This window comes from Bison bison, unplaced genomic scaffold (genome assembly GCF_000754665.1).
Source record: "Bison bison bison isolate TAMUID 2011002044 unplaced genomic scaffold, Bison_UMD1.0 scf7180017864304, whole genome shotgun sequence".
NCBI lineage: Eukaryota > Metazoa > Chordata > Mammalia > Artiodactyla > Bovidae > Bison > Bison bison.
In genome coordinates, this window is record NW_011494876.1 from 14,138,024 (window position 1) to 14,155,275 (window position 17,252).

The following is a 17,252-nucleotide window of genomic DNA, read 5'->3' on the forward strand; positions in this document are numbered from 1 at the left end:
TCTGCACAGACGCCTCCCAGGCATCAGCTGGTAGTATCCCCACAGCACGCTAAGGTGGGTGCTGTGCCGCAGAACGAGAGACAAGCTCAGTGTGTCAGGGTGGGCCAGTCGGGAGCCTGGGATCAGAACCCCAGCCTGACTGGCTCCCGAGAGCTTGTTTGCACTCTCTTCTCACCCATCCCGCTCACATTCTTTCCCCCAGGGCAGGGGCGTTGTAGTGGCATTTCAGGGGTTTTCTTTTCCATTTGGTTTCCCTGAGGTGGCAGCATGTGAGGCAGAGTGAGGGTTATGTTCAGGCACTCTGTTCGTCTCTAGCTTGACAGCTTGGTGAGGAGGGAGAGGCGGAGGGATGGCTCGATCCCCTGGCCTTGCCCCACGTGCTCCCACCTGCCCTGCGTCTCCCGCGGCCTGCCCTCTGGGTGGGTCTCCTCCTGCCCTTTGCTCGTGCTGCCCTCCTGGAAAGTCCTTGGGAGGCTCCTCACAGCAGCTCGGGGTGCTGGCTGCCCTGGCCTAGCCCCGTGCAAGCCTTGGTTGGTCCTGCTGTCTTCTGGCTTCACAGGCCTCCCGGCCTGCGCCTGACTGCTGTCCTTCCCCCAGTGCACAGCGCGGCGGTGAACGCCCTCTCCTTCCACCCGTCGGGGAACTACCTGGTCACAGCCTCCAGCGACTCAACCCTGAAGATCCTGGACCTCATGGAGGGCCGGCTGCTCTACACACTCCATGGCCATCAGGTGAGGGCGTCAGCCTGGGCGGGGTGGCGTGGCGTGGGGTGAAGGTGCCGCCTCAAAGTGACCCTTCCCTTGGCGCCTGATGGGGGGGCAGTGTTTTGCATCCCCCCACAGCCTGGGCAGTGGGGTGAGCTGCAGAAACAGGTTTCCTACCCACAAGAGCTGTGACCTCTGCAGAAGCGCTGGGCCTGGGGCAGCAGCTGAGGAGGGAGCACAGGGGTTCAGTCAGATGTGGGTGGGGAGAGAGGCTCCTGGACATGGTCGGCAGGGTTTCTCTAGGGGCTGAATGGAGTCTGTCCCAAGTGACCTCCAGCCTCCGTTGGTGGTGTGGTTGAGAAGAGCCCTGGGACCCATTCCGTGAACAGCCATGAAGCCTCCTGGAGCCCTTTGGAGGCAGAAACAACAGGTGCCTCGCGGAGGTGGGCATGAAGGAGGGAAATCTTCCCACACATTTGCTGAGGAATTCCCGGAGTTGAATCTAGGAGAGGGGCCTTCTCTCTGAGCCGCTTTTAGCAACACATCCGTGCTTTGGCTCCCTGTGGGGCAGTGACTGGGCACTGGCCCTGGTGGGCGGGCTGTGGGAGGCGGGCTGCCTAAGGCTCTGCCCTGCAGCACCCTGGGTGCGGCTGAGTGTCTCCTGCTGAGCAGAGTGGTCAGCAGAGTGTTTCCTGCTGGGACAGAGACCAGAGCATTTCCGTTTGTCCACTTCTCTATTTGTGAGCAGGCGCAGGCAGGATGGAGAGTGGGGTCGCTCTCGAGGGCTGAGGGAGGCTCTGGGGTGCTTATGCCTCTTGAGCCAGCAGCTGGGTTGAGCTGTCTACCTGAGGGCCCTCTGGATCCCATTGCCACCTGAGTTGGGGTGTATAGGGCCTTGGCTGGGTCTTGTGGGGGCATAGGCCTTTTCTTTTGCTTCCCTGGGACATGGAGGCCACTTGCCATCAGCTGTGGTGACCCCTTGTCTGTCAGAGACATGTCTGGTGTACAGGAGTGTGGACCTGTTCCCCTAATATTGACACATCTAGGTGTCATGTGTGGCCACTGGGCTGAGGTGACTGCTGCTCTTGTTGTCAGCCTGTGGGCGAATCACTTGGTTATCCCTATGGCAATTTGATTACTTAGATTCATGCGTAACTAGTTTTGGCTCTTATAACAGGAGGGCATTTGAAAACCACGTGAAGGCTGCTGCCTCTTGTGTTCCGATGATGAAGGAAAAGCCATGCACGGAAATACTGTGCAGACAGGTGCACACCAGGTGATCACCCCGTTCTTTGCTTTTTCTTGTGAGTGCTCTTTAGACCACTGACTCGCCTCTGAGCCTGAGAAGCCTTGAATGCAGCATCTACAGGGGCATTCCTTAGCTCAGGCCCACCGTCAGAGCATAGAAGCCTGTGGATGTTATTCTCCCAGAGAAGCAAGACAGGGGCCATGATAAATCACGTGGTTGCCTGTCTGCTGTTGAACCTGGAATGTGGGAGCTAGGCTGAGGACAGCTGATAGTTTTGGGGTGTGGAGAATGGGAAATGGCTCCAGGAATCAGGTCTTCCTCAGGGCACCAAGCTTGCAGTGCCCAGAGGAAGGGGGAAGAAAGAGAAGCAAGCTCACCCCTATTCATCTTGCTGTCTGCTTGTCCATTTGTCATCCGCTCCCTGGCTTGCTGGGCTGGGCATCATGGGTATGAAATGGATGCGGTGGTCCCATCCCCTGGGGCTCATGCCTGGCAAGCAGGGGACTCACTGTGGCCATCAGCAGAGTTGAGGTGGCATGAGATGCATTAGGGAACAAGGAGAGGCAGGTTGAGTCTTGGGTGGTACTTGGAGGGTTAGGTGACACAGGGTGGGCTTCTCCCCCAAAGTGCTGCTCAGATGATCAAAGTGGGACTTTGAAGTGTGAGGCTCACATATGGGACACTCACATTTGTCTCTGTTCTGACCCTTGAAAATCCCTGTCAAATACAGACACTTAGCATTGGTGTGCTGCAGGCTTTGGGGGCCTGGGTTTGGGGTGATTCACAGTTAGCTAAGGGTGCCTTCCTTAGAAAGGATAGTGCGGTTGAGCAGCCTTGATTGGGGCAGTTGATAAAAACAGTCCACCAACCAACCTGAATACCTAGAGCAGGTGGACATCTGGGCTGGGAGCAAGAGTGGCTTTTCTCTCCCGGAGGGGACAGATCTGTGGAGGTTGGACCTGTGTTGTCACTGGGAGCCAGTGTGCTCCGTAAACGTCCCTGACCTGTGAGGGTCTGTGTGTGCTGTCCATCCAGAGTGGTTCCACCCTGGAGCAGTTCTGGGACACCTGTGTTGCCCCTTTGGAGAGTGTATCGCCCTGGCCCAGCCCCGGGAGAGGGCCTGTACCGTGGCTGAGGAGTGCAGCTCTGCCTGCATGCTCTGTGCAGCGTCTGGTCTTAGGCTCCCCCCCTCATGAAGTGTCCCTGGCCCTGTCCTTCCAGTAAGATGCGCAGCTGAGCTCCTTGGTGACTTGAGCTTCCACATTCTGTTCCGGGAGGTGACTGAGGGCCTCACCCAGCACAGCTGTCACTGGCCACTTCCTAAAGCCTGTGGCTGAGCAGCCCCGTGGCTCCCTAGTGGCCCCGGATGCCCAGGGATTCTGTCCCATGGAGTAGTTGGCAGATTTGAAAGCACCTTTGAGTCCTGGTGGGGGAACCGAGGCCCAGAATATGGTCTAGGCAGCTTAGGGTTGTCGAACGGGGACAATTAACCATATCTACAGTTTCCAACACACCCGCTGAGCCCATGTGTATGACTGTTACAAGTTGAGTTGTAATCTCACTCTTGTTCTTAGTAATAGATCACTGGTCTGTGTAGGAGGCCAGCAGGCCTCATGGCTTCTTGTCCAGCCTGCCTGTTGGATGACAGCGTTCTGGTCAGTGGGAGAGGGATCCCCTTGAAGCTTTGGTTTGGACTTGAGGGCTTCCTTGTGATCGCCTTCAGGCAGAGCCCTGAGGGAGCTTTAGAGGGAGGGCTGTTGAGTTATTCTGCTCCATGGAGCAACAACCCCCTTGGGCTTCCAATTCCACACCTGTGAGAAGGTACAGTGCAGGCCAGGGGTCAGAGGCCAGCTGAGAGGAGTCAGCCGCAGGGGACTGGTGCTGGGGTGAACTAGACCCTGACCAAGAGAAGGGGCTCTGTGTGTGCCAAGGAAGTGTCTCTGTGTCCTGTGAGAGGGCCGGCCTGAACCACCTCTAATGCGGGAAGAGCGAGGAAGGGTCAGAGTGGAGAAGGAAGAGTCGAGGAGGCAGAGCTGTTGGGCAGAAGCTCTCTTGCCCTGGGTTGAGGCCAGAAATCTGCTGTCTCCTGAAGGCACAGGAGCACCAGGACGGCCACATGCGAAGTGCAAAGCTAAGATCGGGATCACCTGAGGTGGTCTGGGTCTCTTGGGTGGGCCCGCATGCAGCACCAAGGGCAGCTGGTGCCCCAGGGGTCTGACCCTGCTGGCAGTTTGGTGGTTCTCTGGTGTGTGACTGGCCACACTTCCATTGGCTCCTGAGGGGCCGGCTGACTTGTGGGTTTGTGGGTGGACATGAGTTACTAGTTTGTTGTGAGCCTAAAGGATTCTGGGGCTTTCTCCCTGCAGTCCCAGCTTTGGGATTCTGAGCCATAAAGGGCCATTCAGGGGGTGCGACTGGTGACTGAGCGAGGCTCCTGCCTCATGGAAGCTGGCATTACACATGCTGTACCCCTGAAATGACTCCTTGGCTGCTACTGAGCCTCGTGTGGCTCTTGAGAGACTTCTTTGGGGTAAGTATCTGCAAGTGATTTGGGCAACAGGCCAGAGAGCTGGGCAGGCCCATTGCTGGCTCCAGCCCGAGTGGGCCCTGGCCTTTCAATAACCCTGCTGCTGTTGCTGCTTGAGGGCAGTAGGTCTGCAAACTCCAGCTGAGCAGACAGTGCCCTTTGCCAGGGCAGGGGTGTGGGATGGGCTGAGGAGCCTTTTGGGGCTGAGAGGTGGGGTAGCCCTCTGCCTCCACGTGAGTCTGCCATTGAGGTGGAGAGTGGACAGAGTGGAGAGGCTCTGCCAACCTGGGGATGGGGCACTGTCCTCCTTCCTCCGCCTTCTCCCCTGGGGATACTGGGATGATTTCTCTCTCAGTGATCTGGTGGAAAGGAGCCCTCATGGTCACCTTTGCCAGCTGCTTTGATTGAGGCCAAATGTCTGATATATATTATTGGGGAAAGTTCACAGTCTTGTCTGATGCCCAGCTTTCTAAGGAATCACCCCAGTATTTCCAGGACTGAACGAACCGCTTATACCCACCTGTTTCTGGTTTAGAAAAGACACTGGGCACTCTCTCATCTTGTTCAGCCAGAAAAGCATGAGTTTTGGGGGTCCACAAAAGGGAGGAAAGGGCCTGGGTGTTGGGATCAAACCATTCTGGCACCATCTCTTACCCTTTGACAGTGGTCAAGACCTTGCCTTTGCCAGCCTTTCCTCCTCTGTAAGAATGACGCCTGTACCTGTCATAATGGGAGAGGATGTCTGTGTTGCTCAGCGCCAGACACAGTAGGTCCTCACAGGGCTCAGTCCCTTCTCTGTGCAACTCTTGGAAAATGACCCCATGCTGTTCTAGGTGAGAGCTCTTTTTTCTAAAATATTTATTTTTTTTTTTCCTGTGCTGGGTCTTAGTTGTGACACTTGGGATCTTTAGTTGTGGTGTGTGGGATCTAGTTCGCTGACCAGGAGTCAAATCCAGGCCCCCTGTATTGGGAGCTCAAGTCTTAGCCACTGGACCACCAGGGAAGTCCCTAGGTGAGAGCTCTTTAACAGGCAGTTCACAGTTTCTGTTATGGGCATGGTCCTGGCACCATGGGTGGACAGTGTTTGTTAGGAAACTGAGTTCATGGTAGGGGGCTTTGATGACAACCCCTGTGATGGGTGGGTCAGGGCCATGGCCATCAGCCCTTTCCCATCTGGGATGGGGTGTGTCCATTTCCCCTCCTCCCATTTACCCCCAGAATCTCTGTAGGGTTTGTCTGGCTTCTTATTTTGCTTAGCATTGTTCTCATCCGCTCCATAACGTCCTCTCACTCTGACTTGACTTTTGTCCACAGCTCCTAAAATCCATTCCCCAGAGGGTGGGATGCAGTGATTCCCTGACCCAAAGTCCTTGTCCTGCAGCTGCCCTGAGTGGTTTGGCCTACTGCTGTTTGGTCTCCAGGCCTACTTGCATGGCCCTTCTTTAATTGGGTCTCTTCCAGGGCCTGACCCCTGGAGGACAGCCTGGTATCTGATGGCACCAGGCTGTCTGTGGCGGACAGTGCCCTCTCTGAGGCTCTGGAAAGTCTTGCCCTTGGGGATCCACCTAGACTGGGGCACTTAGGCAGGAGGGACGGGAGTCCCTGCTTCTTGCTGGAGCCAGTATAGACTTGGGGTTGTCACTGCACCGCAGCCTCCTCATCCCACCGCACCCCTCACTTTGCAGTGGAGAGGGCTTTCCCACCAACTGCCCCGAGCAAGGCCTCCCCCTCGCCCCCCCGCAGAGTTCTGTGTGGCACACGTGGGACAGTGTGCTAGAAATACAGATTTATTTTTCTGTATTTTCCGAAACATAATCTCGAGCCATGCTCATTTGGTTTTCGTCCCCAGAGCTATTTGGGAGAGGATGGTAGGTGGGGCGTGGGTGGGGAGTTAAATCTGGTGCTTGTGGCTGTGCAGTTGGAGTTCGTGTCTCTGTGGAGTGATGAAACCACACAGGGACCAGCAGGCCCGTGGTTCCCCACACCACAGCTGGCCCTCGGTGGGGCGAGCACCCATCACCCAAGGCCTAGAACCCCAAACTGGGACACCGTCTGTCTGTGCCAGGGGCTGAGCTCAGTTGCTGAGAAATCACAGGCTCTGAGAATGGGTCAGCTGATGCTCCTGGCAGCTTGTGCCTTGCTGGGGCCTGGGCTGGAGCTGAGGAAGTGGCATTAAGGGGGGCTCACCTCCCAGGAGGAGCCACAGCAGCAGGACAGAGTGCCTGTGCATGTGGGCCACCCCCCGGCTGCCCCAGGTGGAAGGAAATTCTCAGAACAGGCCCCTCCTGCCTCGTTTCTTTGCACCCTGCAGCTTTCTTATGTAGTTGGTTAATTTGGGGGACTCGCTTTGCTGCTTGAGAGGCTTAGCTCTGGCTTCGATGGCTAGGCACCTCCTGCAAGAGGTGAGGGAACATAAGAGGGAGGAGAATAGTTCATGTGCTCCAGCTGAAGTTACCAGGAGCTCAGCCTGATCTTCTGTTCCCTGCTGGCAGCCCAGGTTAAGGGCTGGGAACAGGTGTCCTTGGCTGAGGTCAGGAGCAGCCTAGGAGCTAGGGGGCTGTTCCTTGTCCTCGGGGCTCCCTAAAGGGACATCCACCAGGCCACAGCAGGTTGAGTGAGCCAGTGTAGAGCCTCCCTTTCGGAGTTTTGTGGAAGACACAGTCTGATGGGGTGGGTTACGGTGCCTCTGTCTGAGCACCGGGGTTAGAGTTAAGCACCCACGCCAGAGGCCTCCTTGATCTCCGTGTGTGTGTTTCATGGTCATGCTTCTATCTCTGATGTGGGGTATGTGGTGTGACATTCCGTTGTGTTTGCTGGAAGCCAGTGAAAAACATCAAAACCCCTTGGTAGTGGTGATGGGGGTGCCTGGCTTGCCTTCCACTGTAACTGTTGTGGACACAATAGCCAGGGTTCAGGTGTGCAGGGTCTCAGGCTGGAAGGTGAGGAGAGCGGAGAGATCTGGACAAGCTGCAGGGGCTGCGGGGTGAGGGTCATCAGAGCTGTGGGATCTAAACGCTATGGCATCCTTTGTTTTGCCTCCCCACCCCTGCCGTTGATGCTTTGCTGTATGAGTGCGAAGGAACTAGCCAGTGTGGGTCCCTCGGATCTAGAGGTTGTTCAGGCAGAGGCAGCGTGTAGTGAAATGGCTGGGTATGAGTCCAGCTCGAGGGCCACCTGAGGCTGGGTCAGTGGGGAAAGGGAGGTGGGGGCCTGGCTGCGTCCAGTGCTCCCGGTGATCGTCTCAGAAAAGGCTCCAGCTGGCCAGATCCGGGGAGGGGGCGGGGAAGGAGCTGGTGGAGCCTGTGCAGCGTCCCTGCCAGTGGGCCTGGCCCCCAGATGGGCACCCCCAGTGACCGGAGACAGGTTGGATCCACACTGCCGGGGCCCCAGCGAGAGCTGCTGCTCGGAATACTGCTCAGGAAGCACTGGAGAGGCCCTGGGCCTTGCCTTGGCGAAGAAACAGCCTGGCAACATGCCTCCCCTGAGCCGGTGGATGAGTGTTTCAGGAGTGACTAATTGACTGAAAGGAGCCAGTTACCGTTAAGGCAGGGCAGTCTCAGAGAACACATGTCATACCGGGCCCTGCCGGGGCTGGGAGAGACTCCCCAGCCCCCAGGGTTTGGAAACCAGAGTGTGCTCCTCAGTAACTGCTGGGCTTCAGCGAGTCCCAGTGAAACGGGACACTGGGATGAAGGACAGGAAAATACCACAGAGTGGAAGCTTTGGGGATCTGAGATCTAAGGTGATGCGTGCTCAGTGGCAGGCAGAGGCAGATTTGTAGCCTTAAATGAATTTACTGCAAACCAAGAAAGATTTGGGTAGTCTGGGTCTCCAAAGACCTCCCGAGGCTTGGCATGAGGATCATCAGCAGTGGAGAGCTTGCATCTGCGCTGCAGTCCATGATGACTTTGGCCCACAGCAGAGCCCAGGGACAGCCGTTCTTCGGGCTGTGCTTCAAGTGCCCCGGACTGTTTTGTGCACCCTGGGTGGAAGGGTAGGAGCCTTTGTGGAAGGAACACCGAGGGGCCTGACATAGGAGCCGTGCCGTCCTCTTGGTAAATGGGCACCGGTGGGGTGGACTGTGGGCCTCCACTCTGGGGGGGTCCTCAGAGCACCCTTGTCGCTTGCACCCTCCCTGGCATTTCCTGGGACCTGGACCCTGGGGATAGCTCTAGTTCTTGCCTGGAGGACTTCCAGCACCTGCTCTCTGGTCCTGATGCCCCTGCCAGACTGGGCTGCTGGCCACATTCTTCAGTGGTCCTGCTGCTGCTTGGCCTCCAGCATCTTGTCCCCAGCCTGGCATCTGGTGTTGAGTGACAACAGGAAGGGAGATTGACCCACGAGTATTTGTTTGGTTCCTTAGTTGCTGTGACTTCTTGGAAACCCGCCCTTCCTCAGCGAGCTCTGGGCAGGCAGAGAGCTCGGCTTTTTGATACACTGTGTACTATTTTCCTTCCCTTTTCTCTTTCCTTTTTGTTTTTCCTCAGAATGAAAACAGTTTTGTCGTTTTATCTTTGTATTCATGTAGTGTAGCTATATACTCACTAAGATATCGAAAGTATGGGACAGTAAGGAGTCTAAGACTCAAGTAAACTTGTCACCTGAAATTGCCCCCCCTTAAGTCCTGTCAGCCTGTGGTGACTGTCCCCCTGGAAGGCTATCTGGGCGCTACACGACCTGCTCCCACCCTGCGCCCAGACCCTGTGCCTGCAGCCGTGGTGCTCCGCTCCTGGTGGTGTTTTCTCAGCCACGCAAGTGGACATGGTTTCCCGTCAGGGAGAGTGGATCTGCTTTGTCCTGATGGATGGCTGTCCAGGACTCCTGGGTTCTGTGACCCCCGCCCCTGGGGCCCCACCTGCACAGGAAGGCAGTGAGAGACACGGCTGGAGGCTTCATCCCTGACCTCAGCCCTGTCCTCCCCTCTTGGACATGTCACCCTTCAGAAGGGTAAACATACAGGCCGCGCCAGAGGATTAACTGTGTCAGGGCAAGTGGAGTGCTCCAGGCAGCCTGAGCACTTGGCGTTAGCCAGCTTATGCTACTTCTTCTTCACCCCCCTTTATGAGCAGCTCAGAGAAGAGGAGCTGTGGGTAGATTCCAGAGGCGTAGGCAGACGTGCGTTCTCCTGCATCTCTGTCTAACCTGCCTTCTCTTCTGGGCAGGCTGAAGCTGCCCTTGCTCCATGACCTCGGGTCCCTCTCCAGCCTACAACCTGTCTGGTCTTTCTGGCACTGAGTGGAAGTGCTTCCCAGTGTTCCTGTTGTCCATAGGTGTATGGACAGCACTGCGGTGTCGGCCCCACTGACAGGGGCCCCTCCCACGGGCAGCAGGGGTTCCTGTTGCTCCCTGTGCTGCTCTAGAGGAACTGAGGTGGCCGTAGACAGCGGCTGCACTGTCGTCCTCTAGGAGAGAACCTCCTTCATCTGGCTTTGCTTGGGGGATGCCAGGTAGAACCACATTAAAGTTTGGCCAGAAGGAAGTGATGGTTTGCTGTGGTGTGCTGAGCTGACTCTTGCTGTATGTCTTTCTGCCGCGGGTTGCAGGCGTTTGAGGAAGAGTCCTCGCTCTTTACGGGAGATCATGTCCCCTGCCCCAAGCCTGGATGTGCTCACTGGCCCTCAGGGCGCGGCCAGGCATAGGCCTGGCATCATCCTTTGGACAGGTGTGAGGACCTTCAGCATCTGAGAAGCCAGAGGGTCAGGTCTCCTCCCAGGGCCCCAGCATGAGGAAAGTGACGTACTCATTAGAGGGACATGAGGTGGGGCATGGTCTGGTCAAAGGGACCAAGTTCTGGCCCCAGTGCTGGGCCTGGATAAGCCAGTGCATCTCTGTGACCTCTGGCTTCCCCTTGGAAAGTGAGGACAGTGGTGTTGGCCCAGCAAGGCTGTCAGCACAGACGGTCTCGCTCATCCTGGCCTTGACCTCATGGCCCACCTTTGTCAGTGGTGTCTGGGAACAGAGCCTCAGTGGTCGTGCTCATGCATTGGCACCTGCCGGTTCCTCCACCCCAGGCTGGGGAGAACACGGGCTGGGTGAGGTGCTCAGCCCTGAGTCCTGCTGTCACTGTCACTCATGAGATTCTGATTTATTCCTGTGCATTGAGGATCTAGAGTGACCATTGGTGTTTGTTCTTCTTGGTTTGTTCTCACAGGGTCCAGCCACCACGGTTGCCTTTTCAAGAACTGGGGAGTATTTTGCCTCTGGCGGTTCAGATGAACAAGTAAGTAAAGAATGGTCTGAGGGATCCCAGTGGATACTGAGTAGAACAGACAGGGGACCGAAGTGCCCCAGAGATGGATGGGCTGGCTTTCACCAGCTTCCTTGGCGGCTTTCAGCAGCCGTAAAGGCTGGATCCTGGGGTAGGGTGCTCAGAGCGGCGCCCTGCTTCCCCAGAGTAGGTGCTGCAGCGCCGACCATGGCAGCATCTCAGAACTCCTGCTGCTCAGACCAGTGTGGGCTGGAAGGAGTCTGGGTTAGTGTTGCCATGAGAAAGGTAAAATAGAGGGTTTTTTGTTCTGGTTTCTTTTTGGCCATGAGGCATATGGGATCTAGTTTCTTGACCAGGGATCACACCAGTGCCTCCTGTATTGGAAGCGTGGAGACTTAACCAGTAGACCACTGGGGAAGTCCCCAGAGTTTTTTAGGAACTTCTTTTTCCTGATTCTAGGTGAATAATTAGATAATTATTGGATGCTTTCCATGGACCTGGTAATGTGGGCAACATGGCAAGAGTGTGAGCCCTCAATGAGTCCTCAGGGCAGCCCTGGGGAATTTTCACTTCAGCCGTTCTGTGGGTGAGGAAGCTTGAGTCTGAGCTAGGACGTGGCTGGAGGCTGCGCTCCACTGTCTGCCAGCCATTGCTCCCTGGCCTGCTCGTGTGCTGTCTGAGGGACAGCATTTTCCAGCTCCACGACTGCAGAACTAGAACATGTGTGAGGAGGTCCTGTCCTGCCTTGCCACCATGTCCCTGGGGTCTGGCCCAGAGTCTGGGGCCTGGTAGTCCTCCCACTGGAAATCTTTCTCCAGGTTCTGGTGCAGCGCTGCTTGGCCAGAAAACCATACTTCCCGGAGCTGGGGAGGAAAGAGTGGCTGTTCTGAGGCAGTGTGACCTGGTAGGTTGCCCAGAATGTTCATCCTGCTGCTCCCAGCCTTATAGCTCTGCTGGCTTCTTCACCCAGGACAGTCCCACTGGCTTCCCAGTGAGCTCCAGCCGTGGCTGATTTCGGTTCAGTCTGTCAGTAAAGCAGAGGGTGGTTGGAGACACAGCAGGGCTACGAGATGGCAGGTGTCTTCCCACACCAGCACCAGTTCCTGTGCTGACCAGACAAGGCAGGAGGAAGACCAAGGAGACTCCTGAGCCTTCCCTGGGTGTGGAGTCCTGGCTCATTGCTTAGAAGACTAGGGAAACTAATAAATCCACACCATAAGTAAAGTTCTGGTAAAAATACAAGAGACACCCTGGTAGGAAGTAGGGTCCCCCACCCTGAGCCCTCCTTCGGCAGCCACCGCTGTCAGCTCCCCATCTGCCTTCTTATTGTGTGCTCTGAGAGCCTTTTGGGAACGGCATTTGTCATTCTCTCTCCACATTCCTGATAGCCATTCCTCTGCTCAGGATTATTCAACAGTTAGACTGGTGCAGTGCACAGAACCCTATAAACAAGGGGGTGAGTGCCGACGTTCTTTTTGAAAAGGGGACCAATGAGAGACCCTGGATCCCCATCAGCTGGGGGTGATGAACAGTGCTGCTCTGTGGGTGGTGAGCAGCTTCCCACAGAACCAGGCTTATGGCTGCGTCCCGATGGGGGAAGCATCAGGGGACATTGAGTTTACATCTTATGTGGATCCGGCAGTTTTTCTGTGGCCTCAGTTGACTGCTGGACACGATTCACAATTCCTGCCATCCTGGAAGTGGCCCTGGAGGAGTGCTGACACCCTCCAGCAGGGAGCACTCTTACCCAGCTTTTGTAAGAGGAACCTCAGGGCGTGAAGATCCTCCTATTGGGATGTAGAATAATGGGTGTGTTAACCACTTCTCTCTGGGGCCAGACTTCTCCCTGGGGCCAGTGTCTGAGTTTTATAGCAGCCCTGTGAGGCGGAAACTACCATTCATCCCCATTTCACAGATGAGGAAAACAGGGCATAGAGAGATTGAGTCCCTTGTCTAGAGCCACACAGTAAGGGGTGTAGCCAGGATCTTAAACCTAGTGGTATGGCCTGGAGTCTGTATCTGAACCACTTCTCACAGTGAGGCTGGCCAGGCTGCCACTGTAAAGAACTTCTATTTTGGTGGGGAGATAGGTGATAAACATGGGAAAGCAGACAGAGATTTAAACAACTACTGTGTCTGATGCCTTGGAGGAAATAGAGAGCTATGATCAAAACTAGCAAGAGGGCCAGGGAAGGCCTCTCTTAGAAGGTGGTGTTAGGGCAGACATTTAGCCTGAGATGCTAGGTATACAGAGCCTGGACCTGGGATGCCCCAGACACAGGGAGCAGCCAGTGCAGAGGCCCAGTGGTGATGGTGACTCTCCACCCTGATGGAGCACCCGATCCTCTCGGGGCCTGTTCAGAAAGTCTGCTCTCCAGGGAGGTGGGGCAGGTCCAGAGATGAGTGGGGGTGCCAGGTGGGGACCACAGTCCCACCATTGGCCCAGAACTTTGGCGGTAGCCTCTGGGCCCATTTTCTCCGTGAAGAAGGACAGGTAAGGGGTATTTCTCCTCCTGATTCTGTGTGCTTGTCGGTCTTGACAGGTGATGGTTTGGAAGAGTAACTTTGACGTCGTCGATTATGGCGAAGTGCTAAGAGTGCAGAGGCCCCCAGCCACGCGGGCCAGCTCCTCTGGGACTCTGGTAAGTGGCCTGACAGGCATTATCCTGACTGAGCCCTGTGGCTGGTGGACTGGGTCATGGTCAACAACACTGGGCTCAGGGACAGTGGGGGCGCTGCAGGTTTAGGCAGGTTCCAGGGAAGAGACCTGGTAAGATCTCATGATTTACCAGAAACTTCTTAGGTGCTTGTGGTGCTTTGTTTCAAATCCGGAGTGAACAAACAAGATGTTAGGAGGCTGTCAGCATAGACTGCCAGATGCCTAGGCCCCGCATCGTCTGCTGGGGGATTGTTTCTGTGGTTCAGGCCACTGGCTGGTTGAGGCCTAAGGAGAGGAAGGACCTCTCTGGTGCCGAGCCTTGGGCGCACTGTCAGATTCCTAGAGGGTGCAGGGCCTGAAGCCACAGTTAGGACGAATGGGAAGGGCCCCAGCCCTGTTCTCACTTCCTTTTTTTTTTAAACCATGGAAAGGAAGTTCCTCAGCCACAAACCATTTTTAGTACCTTTGTTGGTAAAAGGGCATTCAGTGTTCCTGAATTAAAAATATTCAATAGTTACCAATATTTTTTGGACAAATATTTGGGGTAGAAAAGATAACCGATATGGTCTCATGCTTTGAAGAAGGTAATTTTCAGCTTTGGCTGAAATAAACAGTGATGCCAAGGAGGTGGAGCCACGCGGATTGTCAGCTCTGGTGCAGGCTGCTTAAATCCCTCCTGCCTGGACCTTAGTGGCGGCTTGGCCTTTCCCACATGCAGAAGCTGGCCTGAACAACAGGAAGCGGCTTGCCCAAGGCCCCCAGCGAGTCAAGGTTGGCCCAGAATAGAACCAGGAAGCCTCCAAGTCCATCCCAGGGCTTTCTTTGGCTCCAGCAGAGGCCCCACCCTGCCCACGGCCCGTCCTACGTGTGGGACTCCCTCTAGGAACACGCCAGGTTGGGGTTTAAAGCTTTTCTTCCAAGAGTTGCCCTTGGCCCAGAGGTTTTGTTCTCCCTCCACATTTGCTAAGGAGTGTCCAGTTCTCAGCTTTTGGTTTTGTTGGGAGAGTGGTGGCTGGGTTGCCCAGTGGTCTGCTTGCCGCTATTTCATCTTCCACCCATAAAAGCATTTTCCAGACTGGGGTTTCCAGCGGGGTTGTGATCCCTTGGGGTCCATGCCCACCTCCTCTACAGCTCCCTGTCTCTTGGTATTTATGGTGAGCCACGCCCTGTTGAGGCCTTGACGTGTAGTGCTCTGTGTATTCCTGACCTCGTCACGATGAGTGCTCTGAGTGATTGTTCTCGTTCACCGTTGAGACACCTGGGGCGTAGTCGCCTGCTGCAGTGTGTAGTCCTGGGAGCCCACCGTGCTGGCCCCCTGGGCAGGGCTGACAGAGCTAGAAACTGCAGGTGGTAGAGTGCTGGCTGGAAGCTCTTCCCTCCCAGGAGAGGGGGAGTCTGCTGTCTGTCTCTTGGGAATGGTTAGTAATCAGCAGCAAGGGGAGAATCCCATGCTCCTTTTCTGGTAGCTTTTGGGAAAGTAACTTAGACAGCTGTCCCATGTCCCTTCAGTCTGAGGCAGAGACAGGGTGTGGGGCACCCTTGCTTCCCATAGCTGCAGGGCCTGGTCGTCTAGGATGGAGGGTGTGCGGTGGGAAAGCCAGCAGGACAAGGCAGGGTAGGGTCTGGCTGGCCGAACCATTAGCAGGCCTCAGAAAAAACATCTGTTCCCGAGCTAGCCTCAAGCCCCCTGCCCAGTGGGCATCACCCTGTGGGGCTCAAATCAGGAAAGGGGTGTGGGACCTAGAGTCTGCACCCTGGCTCCGTGGTCCAAAAACGCTCACTCTTCTCAAACCTCTATTTCCATAGTGGGACCCGAACACCCCCACAGGCAGGCTACCAGGACCCCACGTCTGATGTAGGTGACTTCTGCTAACCCAGAAAGTGACTTGACTTTTTAATCCTAAAGTCATTCTTTGTTTCAGGCTTTTTTCTCCATTTGTCACAGGCCCCTTTGAGACTCTTGACGTGATGTGTAGGTCCTCCTCCAGACATACCATGCCCACACGTGCTCGCCACCAGCATGTACTTTGAGTGGCAGCTCTGACCTCAGGACTCCCAGGCCAAAGAGGAGAGCTGAGGGGTTTGTTTGGTTTGTTTTATATATGTAACATAAAATTCATCATTTTGCCTATTTTTAAAAAAAGTATATGTATTTTTATTTATTTATTTGTCTGTGCGGGATCTTACAGATGCAGGATCTTTGATCTTCATTGTGGCATGTGGACCATTTTGCCTTTTTTTTTTTTTTTAAGAGGTTTTCAATTTTTTGGCTATATAGGGCCTTTGTCGCTTTTGGAGGACTTTCTCTAGTTGTGGTGTGCGGCCTTCTCATTGCAGTGACTTCTCTTGCTGTGCAGCATAGGCTGTAGGCTCGCGGGCTTCAGTAGTTATGGCCCCTGGACTCTAGAGCCCAGGCTCAGTAGTTGTGGTGCATGGGCTTAGTTGTCCTGTGGCATGTGGGATCTTCCAGACCTAGGGATCGAACCTGTGTTCCCTGGACTAACAGGCAAATTCTTTACCACTGAGCCATCAGGGAAGCCCCCACTGTGCTTATTTTTAAGTGTACAGTTGAGTGGCATTAAGTACATTCACACTGTTGCACCCATCACCACCATTGTACACAGAATTTTTTCATCTTCCCAAATTGAGGTGAGTTAGTTGGTATAGTGCAGCTCAGTGGCTAGGTTTTCCCCTGATGTGGGGAGGCAGGCTGACAAATGTAGTCTTCCTTTCTTGCCCACGGGCTTCCCAGGCACCGAGGTAGTGCTGGTGACTGATTCTGTGGCCAACCAGGGTGTCTCAGCTCCTCAGGGAGCCCCCACCCCTCTAACTCTGTCCACATACCATTCTTCCAGCAGCGCAGGGGTTCTCTGCCTTGGTGCCGTTGATCCCTTGGGCCAGATGAATCTTCACTGTGGGGGCTGTCTGTGCATGTAGGAGGTTTAGGAGCATCCCACTGGCTTGCCTGTAGCACCCCCCACCCCTAGTTGTGATGGTCAGAAATGTCTTCAGACATTGCCAGGTGTCTCCTGGGGAGCAGCACTGCTCCTGGTTGAGAGTCACTGCGGTAACTCCGCCTTGGGAGTGAGCCCAGAAGAGGGGCTTCTGCAGTAGGGCTGGCTGGGGATGGGAGGGGCTTGGGGATGGCACTACCTCTGGAGCCTGTGATCCTTCTTGATGGGCCAGATCTGAGCTCTCCCCCAACCAAGCAACTGTGGCCCAGGTCTCTTAGTCTGGCTTTCTAACACAAGCCAATTTTGTAGAAATGTTTGGCTTATCAAACTTTGGAATCTCCAGGGGTGATGGTAAACAGCAGAAAAAGACCTTTAACAGTTTGATTTTCCTTACTTCACTTAAAATGTGTTCTTGCCCTTCCTGCCTACAGGCTTCCCCTGGCTCTGAGGTGTAGTGCCTGGTGAGGATTTGGTGGCTTGGCTTCTCAGAGAGCCTTGAACACCACTGCTGTGCCAGGGAGCTCTTGATCCTGATGTCCACCTTCCCCTCCTCTCCCCCCCAGCCCTGTTTACACTCCGGGTCTCAGATTCAAATGCCACATGAGTCACCCCTGGGCATTTGGGGATGTTAGAAGCACATTGGGCCAGGTGCTGGATCTTGAATTCTGGACCACACGCCTGTTAGAGTTTGGCAGTCTAAAGCCAGAGGGGCAGACCATGGCAGGGGCGGCCCTGTGAGCCTGTGACAGCCCCTGGCCTGGACCCCTGCCCTGGCTGTGGCTTCAGCGCTTGCTCTTGGAATGAAGGCCATCCTTGAGCCCACTGTGAACAGAGCTCTGTTCAGTGCCGGAGCTATTTTCAACCTCTGGTTGAAATTCACAGCTTATTTTTAGACACATTTCATGTTGAAAAGCAAAAGCCATTTCCCAGCCCTTCAGAATGAGAATAATG

At 55.2% G+C, this 17,252-nt stretch overlaps 1 protein-coding gene across 9 annotated transcripts in view; it reads left to right on the forward strand.

Annotated features, from left to right (window-relative positions):
- POC1A (POC1 centriolar protein A) overlaps positions 1-17,252 on the forward strand; it is a 101,148-nt gene that overhangs the window by 46,538 nt on the left and 37,358 nt on the right. For all 9 annotated transcript variants that reach the window (XM_010851756.1, XM_010851757.1, XM_010851754.1 and 6 more), the window contains 3 exons: positions 598-731; positions 10,632-10,700; positions 13,232-13,330. In XM_010851756.1, the coding sequence (XP_010850058.1) occupies positions 598-731; positions 10,632-10,700; positions 13,232-13,330 (302 nt within the window). The remainder of the gene's footprint in view (positions 1-597; positions 732-10,631; positions 10,701-13,231; positions 13,331-17,252) is intronic.